Source organism: Molossus molossus, unplaced genomic scaffold (assembly GCF_014108415.1).
Source record: "Molossus molossus isolate mMolMol1 unplaced genomic scaffold, mMolMol1.p scaffold_m16_p_9, whole genome shotgun sequence".
Taxonomy (NCBI): Eukaryota; Metazoa; Chordata; class Mammalia; order Chiroptera; family Molossidae; genus Molossus; species Molossus molossus.
Window position 1 is genome coordinate 88,415,528 of NW_023425403.1, and position 13,471 is coordinate 88,428,998.

General features: G+C 34.2%; 1 protein-coding gene across 1 annotated transcript in view; it reads left to right on the forward strand.

Annotated features, from left to right (window-relative positions):
• Positions 1–13,471, forward strand: part of DNAJC15 (DnaJ heat shock protein family (Hsp40) member C15) — an 86,011-nt gene that overhangs the window by 57,224 nt on the left and 15,316 nt on the right. The window contains exon 5 of the mRNA XM_036249982.1: positions 7,102–7,172. Coding sequence (XP_036105875.1) covers positions 7,102–7,172 — 71 coding nt within the window. The remainder of the gene's footprint in view (positions 1–7,101; positions 7,173–13,471) is intronic.

Sequence of the window (13,471 nt, forward strand, 5' to 3'; positions counted from 1 at the left end):
CTTTTTACAGCCATTTATTTACATTTAGAGGGTGGTATAAAATGCATTACGCACCTTTTGTATGTTTAATACTATTTTAAAATCCAAATAATAGCTTCTGCCCTGAAGTAGTTTAGTAGTTACCTAAAGAGACACGTCAAATATATACACAAAACTAGAAAACATAACTAATCAAGGAAAGAAGTGTTACAGAGCACCAAAAAGGGGGGGAGGGTGATAAATGTAGATTAGTTACAGGAAATTAAATCATATTGGAATTTTTCTTAGTAACATCTTTTTTATTTTCAATACACAATGAAACAATAAAGTGTTCCCCTGGACGATTTGACTCAGAGGTTAGAGTGTTGGACCATGTACCAGAGAGACCTGGGTTGGGTTCTCACTATGGGCATGTATCTCAGTTGCAGTTTGTCCCCGGCCCTGGTTGGGGTTGTGTAGGTGGCAGCCAATCGATGTGTTTCTCTCACATTGATGTTTCTCTCTCTCTCTCTGTCTTCTTTCCTCTCTCCCTCCCACTGTATCTGAAGATAAATGTAAGAAAAATAAAAATAAAAAAGTGTTCATAGACCTGGTACAATGTTAATGATTTTTTCCTCAAAATTTGGTCTTTTTTGTAATCAAACAGTATTTGTCTGGGGCAGAATCTACAAACCAAAAAAATAAGTTTGAAATGGTCCGTAAAAGACTTCCACAAAGAACAAAAGGAATACCCCTAAGTCTTTTTTTTTTTCATCCTCACCCGAAGATATCTTTTTACTTTTTGTTCAGATAGAATGGGAGGGAGAGAGAGGAAGAGAGAGAGAGAGAGAGAGAAAGAAACATCAACGTGAAAGGGACACATCAAGTGGTTGCCACCCACACGACCCATCCAGGGCCAGGGACAAACTGCAACCAAGGTATGTACCCTTAGCGGGAACCGAACCCGGTCTCTCTGGACCGCAGGCCGATGCTCTAACTGCTGAGCCAAACTGGCCAGGGCAAATACCCCCAAGTCTTTATACTAAAATGCTTATTACTTATTTTTTATTTATTAAAAAATATTTTAAAATACCCCCTTCAGTTTTATTGAGATATAATTGGCATTTAACATTATATATTAGTTTAAAGTGTACAACATAATGATTTTGTATATGTTATACTGCAAAATGATTACCACAGTGAGTTTAGTTAAATTCCTTTACCTCACATAGTCACAGTTACTTTTTTCCTTATACTTTTAAGATTTACTCTCTTAGGAACTTTGAAATATATAAGACAGTATATAATAATTGTTAGTTATAGTCACCATGCTGTACATTCTATCCCCAGGACTTATTTATCCTGTAACTGGAAGTTACACCATTTCATCCCCACTCTCCCCCCCCCCCCCTTTCTGGCATCTCCCAGTCTAGTCTCTGTTTCTGTAAGTTCAGATTTTTTAGATTCCACAAATAAGTGAGATCATACAAGTATTTGTCTTTCTGTCTGACTTATTTAACAGCATAATGTTCTCAGGATCCATCCTGTTGTCAAAAATGGCAAGATTTCCTTTTTTATGACTGAATAATATTTCATTTTACATAGAAACAAAAGTGGAATTTCTGAATCCCATGGGAGTTTTATGTTAATTGTATTGAGGAACCTCCATTCTTTTTTCATAGTGGTTGTACCAATTTACATTAACACCAACAGTATACAAGGGTTTTTTTTCCTCCACATTCATACCAACACTTCTTATCTCTTATCCTTTAATTTGTTTTAATCCTCACCCAAGGATATGTTTTTTATTTATATTTAGAGAGAGAGGAAGGGAGAGAGAGAGAAAAGGAGAGGGGATCATCGATCCAGTAGAGAAATATTGATTGGATGCCTCCTGTATGTGCCCCGACTGGGAATCAAACCTGCAACCTAGGTGTGTGCCCTGACTGGGAATCGAACCTGTCACCTTTTGTATTTGGGATGATGCTCCAACCAACCGGGCCACTTGGCCGGGACTCTCTCATCTATTTTATGACAGTCATTGTAACAGATGTGAAGTGATATTGCATGGTGGTTTTGATTTACATTTCCTTGATTAGCAATATTGAGTATCTTTCATGTACTTTTTGGCTATCTATCTGTATGTCTTTGGGAAAATGTCTGTTCAGGTCCTCTGTCCATTTTTTAATTGGCTTGTTTTTCTGATATTTGGTTGTATACGTTCTTTATATATTTGGATATTCACCCCTTACTGGCTATATATGATTTGCGAATACCTTCTCCTGTTCAGTAGGTTGCGTTTTCATTTTGTTGATGGTTTTCTTTGCTGTGCAAAGCTTTTTAGTTGGTGTTATCCCATTTATTTTTGCTTTTGTTCTTTCTTAAGGAGACTGGTCCAAAAAAAAAAATACCGCTAAGACTGATGTCAAAGAGCTTACTGCCTATGTTTTTTTCTCGGAGTTTTATGGTTTCAGTTCTTATGTTAAAATCTTTAATCCATTTGAATTTATTTTTGTAAGTGGTATATGACAGCAGTCCATTTTTATTTTTTTGCATGTAGCTATCAAAGGATATCTTTCCCACCCTGGCCAGTTTGGCTCAGCGGTTAGAGCGTCGGCCTGCGGTCCGGAGAGACCCGGGTTCTGTTCCCGCTAAGGGCACGTACCTCGGTTGCAGTTTGTCCCCGGCCCTGATTGGGTCATGTGGGTGTCAACCTCTCGATGTGTCCCTTTCACGTCAATGTTTCTCTCTCTCTTCCTCTCTTTCCCTTCCACTCTATCTGAAGAAAATACCAAAAAAATGTCCTCGGTGAGCAAAGAATATATTTCCCTATCGGGTATTCTTGCCTCCTTTGTCATAGATTAGTTGAATACATATCTGTGGGTTTATTTCTAATCTCTCTATCCTGTTCCAGTTATCTGTGTCTGTTTTCAATTACAGTTGACATTCAGTATTATTTCTTATAAGTTTCAGGTGTATAGCATAGTGGTTAGACATTTATATAATTTACAAAATGACCCCCCAATAAGGCTGCTTACCTGGCACTCTACATAGTGATTACAATATCATTGACTATATTCTGTATACTGTACTTTACATCCTTATGACTGTTTTGGAACTACCAATTTGTACTTCTTAAACCCTTCACCTTTTTTGATGTAGCTTTATTTGTTTATTTTTTATTTTGTTTCCTTTGCCCAAGGAGATATATCAGAAAAAATATTACTAAGAGCAGTGTCTGAGAGTTTACTGCCCATGTTTTCTTCTGGGAGTTTTATGGTTTTGGGTATTACATTTAGGTCTTAATCTATTTTGAGTTTTGTTTTTTGGTTTTTTATCCTCACCTGAAGACATTTTTTTGGTTTTTGTTCAGATAGAGTGGGAAGGAGAGAGAGAGAAATATTGACGTGAAAGGGACACATCGAGTGGTTGCCACCCGCATGACCCAACCAGGGCCGGGGACAAACTGCAACCGAAGTACATGCCCTTAGTGGGAACCGAACCCTGGTCTTTCTGGATCGCAGGCCGACGCTCTAACCACTGAGCCAAACCGGCCAGGGCTTGAGTTTATTCTTATATGTGGTTTAAGAAGGTGGTCTAGTTTCATTTTTTCATGTATCTGTTCAATTTTTCCAACACCATTTATTGAGTAGATTGTCTTTACTCCATTGTATATGCTTGCCTCCTTTGTCATAGATTAATTGACCATATAGTTGTGGGTTTATTTCTGGACTCTCTATTGTGTACCATTGATCTGTATGTCTGTTTTATGCCAGTACCATGATGTTTTGATTACTAGAACTTTGTGGTATAGTGTGATATCACGTAGCATGATACCTTCAACTTTATTCTCCTTTCTCAAGCTTGCTGTGGCTATTCAGAGTCTCTGTAGTTCCATATAAATTTTAGAATTATTTGTCCTAATTCTGTGAAAAGTGCCATTGGTAGTTTGATAGGGATTGCAATGAATTTATAGATTGCTTTGGGTACTATGGACATTTTAATCATGTTATTTTTTTTTTTTCCATGAGCATAGTATATGGTTACATTTATTTGTATCTTCCACTTACTTCTTCTTGTCTTATAATTTTTCAATACAGATACTTTACCTCTTTGATTAAATTTATTTCTAGTTACTTATGATTCTTTTATACTATCGTAAATGGATTGTTTTCTTAATTTCTGATAGTTTAATGTACAGTTCATATATAAATGCAACCTATTTTTTAATATTAATTTTCTATTCTGCTTTACTGAATTCATTTTTTGGTTCTAATAGTTTTTTAGTGGAATCTTGTATATATTGTATTATGTCAACTGAAAATAGTTACAGTTTTGCTTTTTTCCAATTAGGATGCTTTATATTTCTTTTTCTTGTCTGATTGCTATAGCTAGGACTTCCACTGCTTTCAATCTGTTGAATAAAAGTAGTGAAAGTGGACAGTCTTGCCTTGTTCCTGATCTTAAGGAAAACAGTGTTATTTTATTTTAAATATGTTCTTATTGATTTTAGAGAGAGAGAAAGGGAGAGGGAGAGAAACATCAATGTGAGAGAGAAAAATATCAATTGGCTGCCTCTGGCACACCCCCTACTAGGAATCAAGCCTACAACCCGGGCATGTGCCCTGACCAGAAATCGAACCAGCAACCTCTTGGTTTTGGAATGACACTCAACCAACTGAGGCACACTGGCCAGGGCAAGGAAATCACTTTTAGCTTTTCTCCATTGAGTATGATTTTAGTTGTGGGTTTGTCATATATGACCTTTATTATGTTGAGGTATGTTCCCTCTATTCTTGCTTTGATAACAATTTTCATCATAAATTGATGCTGGATTGTGTCAAATACTTTTTCTGTATCTATTGATATGATTTTTATGCTTTATTTTGTTGACATGATGTATCTTGTTAATTGATTTGCGGATATTGAACCAACCTAACATCCCATGTTGGGAGGTTCTTATTGCTGTTTAATCACATTACTAGTAATTGGTCTATTCAGAGTTTCTATTTCTTTATGATTCAGTCTGGGTAGGTTGTTAGTTTCTAGGAATTAAAAAAAAAATTTAGGTTGTCTAATTTGTTGACATATAATTAATTGTTCATAGTAGTCTCTTATGATTCTTTGTATTTCTGTGGCATTAGTTTAATGTCTTCTCTTTTATTAATGATTTTATTTATTTGAGTCCTCTTTTTCTTAGTGAGTCTAGCAAACGGTTTGTCTATTTTGTTAATCTTTTCCGTAAAACAGCTCTTAATTTCACTGGTCCGCTCTGTTGTCTCTTTAGTCTCTATTTCGTTTATTTTCATTCTTGTCTTTGTTGTTTCCTTCTACTAACTTTGGATTTAGTTTGTTCTTTTTTTTCTAGTAGTTATTTAAGGTGTAAAGTTAGGTTGTCTATGTGAGCTTTTTCTTTTATCTTAATATAGTAGTTTATTGCTATAAATTTTCCTCATAGAACTGCTTTGGCTGTTTCCCATAAGTTTTACCATGTTGTAGTTCCATTTTCATTGGTCTCAAAGTATTTTTTTTTTTTTATTTCTCTTTTGAATTTTTTTTTAATTCAAGACATATTTATTGTCTTTAAAGAAGAATATTTTCAATGTATATTCAGCAATCAACAGTGCATTTTAACCTGCTTAATGATTTGTTATTTAACCCCATGAGGTTAGAAGTAGAAAGTAACTGGCAAGGGACTGAAACAATGGCAGAATTGAGGATTGACAACTAACAACAAGGGAGGTGGTGTTCAAAACAGATCAAAGTTAAATGAATAGCATTGTATGACCACTTAGTAGAAGGGCAAGCAAACCTTAATCATTTCTTTATATTTAATTAATAGTCATGATAATACTTTGAGTCATTCAAGAAATGTAAAATTAGGTTATTTATACTCCATTTTCAAAGTAGGGAATATATTTTTTCATTAGTATCCTTTATATTCATAACTACAATTCTCTGAACACTGACTGTATGCTAATGATACTAATCCTTTTACTTGTATTATCTAATTTATCCTTAAAATAATCCTGGGAAGGTCTTTTATTATTTCCATTTCACATCTAAGGGAATTATAACTCAGAGTTTAAGCTAAACAAATTGTATGGCCAGTGAGTGATGGAATTAGGATTTTGAACCTATATCTGAATATCTCTAAAAGTACCTGCTTTTATCTACTACAGCATGAATCATTCATACAACTTAAATTAATCTGAGCTTCACAACAACACCCTGTACTTTGTCAGGTATTATTAGCCCCAGTTGAGGCCCAGATAATCTGAATACCTTAGATAAGATATAAGTAGCAATACTAGGATTTTGTTGTTAGTCTTGTTGTTGTTGTTGTTTTCTTGCCTAGAAGATACACTAATGAGAAACATTTCTAATACCAGATAAATTTGGTTTTACAAAAATAGTTTAGATTTATTTAACTTTCTTTAATTTTTGTTTAGAGCATAGAGTCTAGCAGCCAAGCTTTTTCCATGGGGTTCTTGCAAAGTTAAATAAATTATGAGTTGTGAAGTGTTTTGAGATGCTCTGTTTAAACATACTAATAATAAAGCTAACTATTATGGAACACTTGTTATACAGCAGGCACCGGTTTTAGCACTTTGTTGGAATTAACTAATTTAATCCTTACAATTGCTCTTCTAGGAATATGGTTTTCCTAACTGTGTTTTACAATGAGGAAATGAAGCACAGGGAGGTGAACAAATTAACGAAGGTTACCCCATTCTAAATGGGAGTGGGATTCATTTCCAGCACTCTAGTAGCTCTTGAGTCCAATATCTGTCTTTTACACTCTGTGTACTCTTTCCCCAAAATGATTTAAGCATAAGTTTTCAAACTCACAGTATAGTCTATAGACTGTGACTCCCATACCTTCTATATTGTTTTACTTTTTTAAATGGAATGAAAATAATGGCTGATATTACAAAGAACTGAGGAAAAATACACGCAGCATTGAATCAGTGATTTATTTTGGTAGTTAACTGGAATTAAGTGACAGGCTGTAATTTCATATTTATCCACAAGATGGTGAAATTCTCATTAGTTTTTAATTTCTTGAAACCCATATAAACCGTTAATTTATAATCTGCATTTGACACCATTTATTATAAGCACTTTAATTTCTCTTTACAGCCCATCTGCTGGCAAGACCAAGATTAGAACAGCTCACAGGAGAATCATGATTTTGAACCACCCAGATAAAGGTAAGTAAAATTCTTATTTTTCATAACATGTGAATCAGAATCTGCTCTGAATTCCTTTCAGTTTACTTAAACACATTATGAATGATTTATAGTTGAAACAAAAGTTTATATGCCAATGTATTGTGATTTTTCTTATAATAAATGAGGATTTAGATTGAAGTGCAGTAACCCACTGACATGGTGGGTTTATATTCTCAGCTGTTAAGACTGATTTTTATGTAGGAGTATTTCACCCCTAGTTGAGGCTGCTAGCACTTTGAATGAAAAAGAGAAAACATGAGTTGTGGACTTTCTGATTATGTAAACTGATTGTGCATCATGAATTATATTCGTTTAACCTTGAATATAAAAGCATAAGGTTTAGCCCTGGCTGGTTTGGCTCAGCAGTTAGAGCATCGGCCTGTGGACCAAAGAGTTTTGGATTTGATTCCAGTCAAGGACACGTACCTTGGTTGTGGTTCGATCCCCAGCCCTGATTGGAATTGTGCGGGAGCAGCCAATCGATGTGTCTCTCTCACATCAATATTTCTCTCTCCCTCCTTCCCTCCCCCCCTTCCACTCTATCTGAAAATCAATGGGAAGATATCCTTAGGTAAATAAATAAATAAATAAATAAATACACAAGATTTAGAGGATGTCCTCTAATCTCGGAATGTGATATGTCATAGATGATTCTGAATATCTTAATTTTATTCCGGAAGGCTCTGAGGCTGAGCCATTTATTTTTAACTGGCCAGGTTTTCAATGTAAATTTATCTTACAGAAAGACAATTATTATAACTTTAACTACACTACAGCTGCTTGAGAGAGAAAGCCCATATGTTCATTACTTTTTCTGCTCTAAAATAACAGATGGTAGAAAGTTGCACTGTATTTTAGAAGTCAAGGTGCGGGATTGGGGGAGAAGAGGGAACTGTTCCTTGGATTCTTATGTCTAGAATTTCAATTTTATAATTATTTTGAAAAAAATAGAAACAAATTTTGGATTCATACCCATCTTAACTGACACCAAAATAAGACCTTTTTCAGCTTTCTCACTTAATTATTTACTATACAAGTTCTTTTTAGTAAACATTATCTCCTTTGGTTTTTGCACTTACTGTTTTTTAGTGTAAATAAACAAGGGAATAAACTTTGGAGTAAGGTTTTTCTTAAAATTTCTAAACAGCTTCAACAATTGCTGAAAGAGCCACTTAGCTAATTAATTTTGTATTGTGGGCTTTCAGAGTAAGTGCCTCAGAAAGAAATGTGTTGAAGTTCCTCCTTGAAGCCTTCTGTCTCCTAAGCATCCTCTGTCCATTCCAGGTCCGTTGCATGCTGTTCTTTTATTGATTGCGGTAGGATCAAGCACTCTTGTCTTTTAGGTGATTGACAAGTTACTGATTGTGCCTACTGGCAAGGAAGCAAGTTCTAAAATGTATCTAAGAGAATATATTTTAGATACCTTCAGTTAAAAAAAAAAGTTTATATCTCTTATGAACCAGTAGTGTTTAAAGAATTAATAACTTGATTTATTCTGAGATTGTATACTTATCAGAGGTGGATTGTTGACTGCTTACTAATATCTTCCAGTCTGTCCCTGTGGATAGCAGGGTGTGAGGGCATGGACTTGGAAATAGGCGGCCAGCATTTTTTCTGGCTTCTGGCTTCTAACTAGCAACGAGCTGAGCTCTCTCCTTAACCTATCCAGATGTCAATTTTATCATCTACAAAATGAAAGGATTTATCTCTAAAGCCCTTTTTGATTATGTGATATATTTTTATGTGCCTATTTAATAAATGAAGAACCTGTACATTATATTTCTATCCAGATCACACTTTTCATTTAATAAAGATTTTTTTTTTTTTTATCCTCACCTGAGGACATTTTTGCATTTATCTCCAGACAGAGCGGGAGGGAGAGAGGGGGGAAGAGAGAGAGAGAAACATCGATGTGAGAGAGACACTTTGACTGGTTGCCACCCACATGACCCCAACTGGGGCTGGGGACAAACTGGGGCTGGGGACAAACTGCAACTGAGGTACAACCTAACCCGGGACTCTGGTCCATGGGCCGACGCTCTAACTGCTGAGCCAAACTGGCCAGGGCTTAATAAAGATTCTTTAATCTTTTTGGATTATTGTTTCTTCTAAGAATGTGTTGACAAATGTGGACATTTTGCCCATATAATTTGCTCATTCACTCAAAATTTTAAAATAATTGAATTTTCCAAGTTCATAAATTTCCTAAAACTTTTTCCTATATACTTACTTAAGAATCCTTGCTCTAGTAAAACTATGGTGAATTAATGAATATTGGAACTACTGTAGGGAATGAACTCATGTATGGTAGAGTTGGAAGAAGATAGCTTATAAATCTGTAAATTGTCTCTTGAGAAGGAAGGTTGTTTTATTTTGTTATGTTTTTAATGGAAAGAAGATTTTAAACAAAAATGTCTGCTTTTCCTTGCAAAGAAACCCAGAAGTATTTGAGGAAGTATGACAGTGGTCAGCTCCTTTTTAAAAAAATCTGATTTAAATTTTACAATTACAGTTGACATTCAATAATTATGTTAGTTTCAGGTGTACAGCATAGGGTTAGACATTTATCTAACTTACCAAGTGGTCCCCTAATAAATCTAGTACCTACCTGACACCACACATAGTTATAATATTACTGACTATATTCCCTATGCTGTACTTTACATCCCGTGACTATTTTATAACTGCCAATTTTTGTACTTCTTAATCCCTTCATCTTTTTTATATAGCTCCCTAGGCCCCTTCCCACTATCTGGCAATCATCATTTTGTTCTCTGTGTCCATGAGTTTGTTTATGTTTTGTTTGTTTATTTTGTTCTTTAGATTCTACATATAGATAAAATCATGTGGTATTTGTCTCTGTCTGACTTATTTCACTTAGCATAATATCCTCTAGTTCCACAAGAATGGGCAATTCTTAATTTTGCTTCCTCTTTTTATAATTCTTCACCATATTTGCTTTGGCCAACTTAAATCCTCTACCTAATGCTTCTGAAATTCATGAAATGTTCCCCCACCTCTATTCCTCTACCACCTCCATGGTTTTGATTTTGCTATCTGCTGGTAAAATAAAGTTAGAACTTCAAATGTGTAATCAACTATAATTTGTTACACATTTCATTATCAGCTTGTGCAAAGAAAGTGACACCAGAAAATTAAGTGTGAGAAGTGGCTGAAAATAATTTTCTTTGTTATCAGTTTTAAATGAGCATTCAGATATGTTTTGGTAGAAAAGAAAATTATGCTGTTTTAATTTAATTAGATAAAAGGTTAATGCAGTAAAAAAAATTTCAGATCTACTGCTTTTAGACTAATACCTTTTATATTGTTATTTTTAATTGCTGAAGAAAGAGGTTAGTTGTTCCGAAATTAGTACTTCAATATTATGCCCAATGACTATAGTAGAATGGACAAGCTACATAAATTTGAAAAACTGTAGCATCTCAGAGATCTCTTACAGGCTATGCAATCCATTCAAAATGTAGTCCTCTTATTCATGCCAGAACATACTTTGTTACCTATGTGTACTAAGTTAAAAACAGAAATCAAAAGTAAGCATTTAGAACAGCAATTTTCAACTGGTGTACCACAATAATTTTTAAAACATGCAATACTCGACTATTTAGTCAGGGGCATGACCTCTTTTCCCTTAGATTGTCAAATAAAAAAATGACAACAGCCAATACAACAATAATCAACAATAGTGTGAATGCCTTGTCTTGAACCATAAGTATATAGGTCATATAATACAGTTGCATCTTATTGGTTGCATCGCATAATAAGGTTGCATCTCATTGGTTAATTTTTAGTACCAGAAATCATTATATGCAAGTATAGGGACCTAATTTTTTAAAATGTCATTTTGGAACATATTACTATTATTTTTTTAAATCAGTCAAAATTATATCTATTTTTGTCAGATCAGCAAAAAATATATTTTTTGGAGTGTGCAGAATTTTAGTAAGTAGTTTATGTGTGCCATGAGACAAAAAAGGTTTTTCTAGACAAAAGTCACTGATCTAGAAAACTTTATAGCAATTTTACATTACCATGACATCCAAATGTGTGATACTTTCATATTCTGTAAAAGTATTAGTCCATCACAGAGTAGAAATTTTTTTTAAAAGTGCTTTGTCACCATAGTTTGAAAGACACTGATCTAAATCAGTGCTGCCTCCTAAATCAAGATTGTTTCTGCTCTCCTGGGAAAATGGACCTGATAGCTCTCAAAGATTTTTAGTGATAGAGAGCTTCCTGTTTTGCAAGGCACCCCACCGATAGGCAGCTCTAACTACTAGAAAGTTCTTCCTTACATTCAGCTAATACCTGCCTCCCTGCAGCAGTGAGATTCTCAATCTTTTCCATGTCCCCTTCCAATACACATAATATTCTCACTCTTCTTTAATAATATTTAAGTCAAAATTAGATTAAATATTGGGATTAAAAACAAATCAAAATAATTATACTGTTGAATGGAATTTTCCTGATTACTTTCAGTGTAAAAGAATGACATTGTAAATTTGACAGGAAGCCCTGGTAATAATATATTACAATTTATTACAGTATATTGCACTTCAAAGATGAATTGTAAACATTTAGAAAAAGAAAGATATGATCACCACGAGTCAACATGGATTCACTAAGAAAAGGTTATGCCTAATAAGCTCAATTTTCTCTTTTGATAGATGTAGTTAGACTATTATTTGTTACAGAGGGTTCATATTTCCCTTCATTTCAACATGTTAATTCAATTGAAGGTATTGTATTTGAGTTCATTATTTTTTTTGATAAAAAGATCATTTAATTTTATCACATTGATTTTCCTTAATAAATGGTGAGACCTTTAAAAGTAAAGAACATGACATTAAATTTATAACCTGTATAGCAGACATTTAGTACACTCTCAATGTTTTTTTCAAGAGTGAATAAACAAGCAAATGGTTAAAAAGAAGGCATACAAATACAATCTATAGACAAAAAAGAATTGAGTAATAACTAATATATGATCATATCAAAATTTAAAAGACTCATTGGATTGATATGAAATGACCTGAAACTATTCTTTTATTCATTCAGAAATTATTTATTCAGCTTTTACAGTACACCAGACATTGTGGTAAATCTTGAGACTTCAACTATAAAATGAGATAACTAGGTTCTTGTCCTCATTGAGCATACATTCTAATGGGGGACAGACAAAACACAAGTAAACCTATTTCAAGTTGTCGTAAGTGCAATACAGAGTACATGAACTGAGAGAATATGGGAAAGAGGCAGCTTTATATAAGCTGGTTTTGGGAAAGCCTTCTCCGAGGAACCTTCAAGGAGGAAAAGAAGCTTAGTTGTGTTGTGTGGTGGTGGTTGGAAAGCTAACAACTAGCATGTGTGAAGGCTTTAAGGGAGGAAAGAATGTAGTGTGCTTAAAGACTCGGAAGGAAAATAGTAGGATAGGAGTGTAATAGGCAGGGGATGAGGTAGCAAGACATGAGGTGGTGACCAGATTTTGAAAACTATAGGTATACTTTATGATAATGAAACACTGTAAGTTCTGTATAATATTTGAACTTTCTTCTAAAAAGTTGCTGTCAGCTTTTAAACAATAGAGTGATGTAATTCAATTTAGTATTCAAGAAATCACTTTTGTCTTAATCTCTACTGATATTTTTTTATAACAGGTCACTTTATTATTATTTTTTTAATTTTATCTTTCGATTACAGTTCACCTTCAGTATTATTTTGTATTAGTTTCAGGTGTATAACGTAGAGGTTTTTAAAAAAAAATTTTTGTTTTTAAAATACATTTAATATTCAATATTATATAGCTTCAGGTGGTTAGATATTTATATAACTTATGAAGTGATCCCTCCGATAAGTGTAGTACTACATTATTTTTAACTATACTTTGCATTGAAGTGTGATATACAGGCAGAGAATTGCTCCAATTATAAGTATATATCTAAATAAATTTTTACAAATACACCCAAATAGAGAACTAGAACATTACCATGCCTCTAAAACCCTCCAGGACCCCTTCCCAGTCTACCTCACCCTGAAAAGGAAGGAACCACTATCACTCAGTCAGTGTGGCTCAGTGATACTCTTGTATTCTGTAAAAGTATTAGTCCATCACAGAGTGGAAATTTTTTTTAAAGTGCTTGGTCACCATAGTTTTGAGCGTCACTCATGCATCGAGAGGCTGCCAGTTCAATTCCCATTCAGAGCACATGCCCAGGCTGTGGGCCTGATCTCCAGTGGGAGCATGCAGGAAACGATCTATT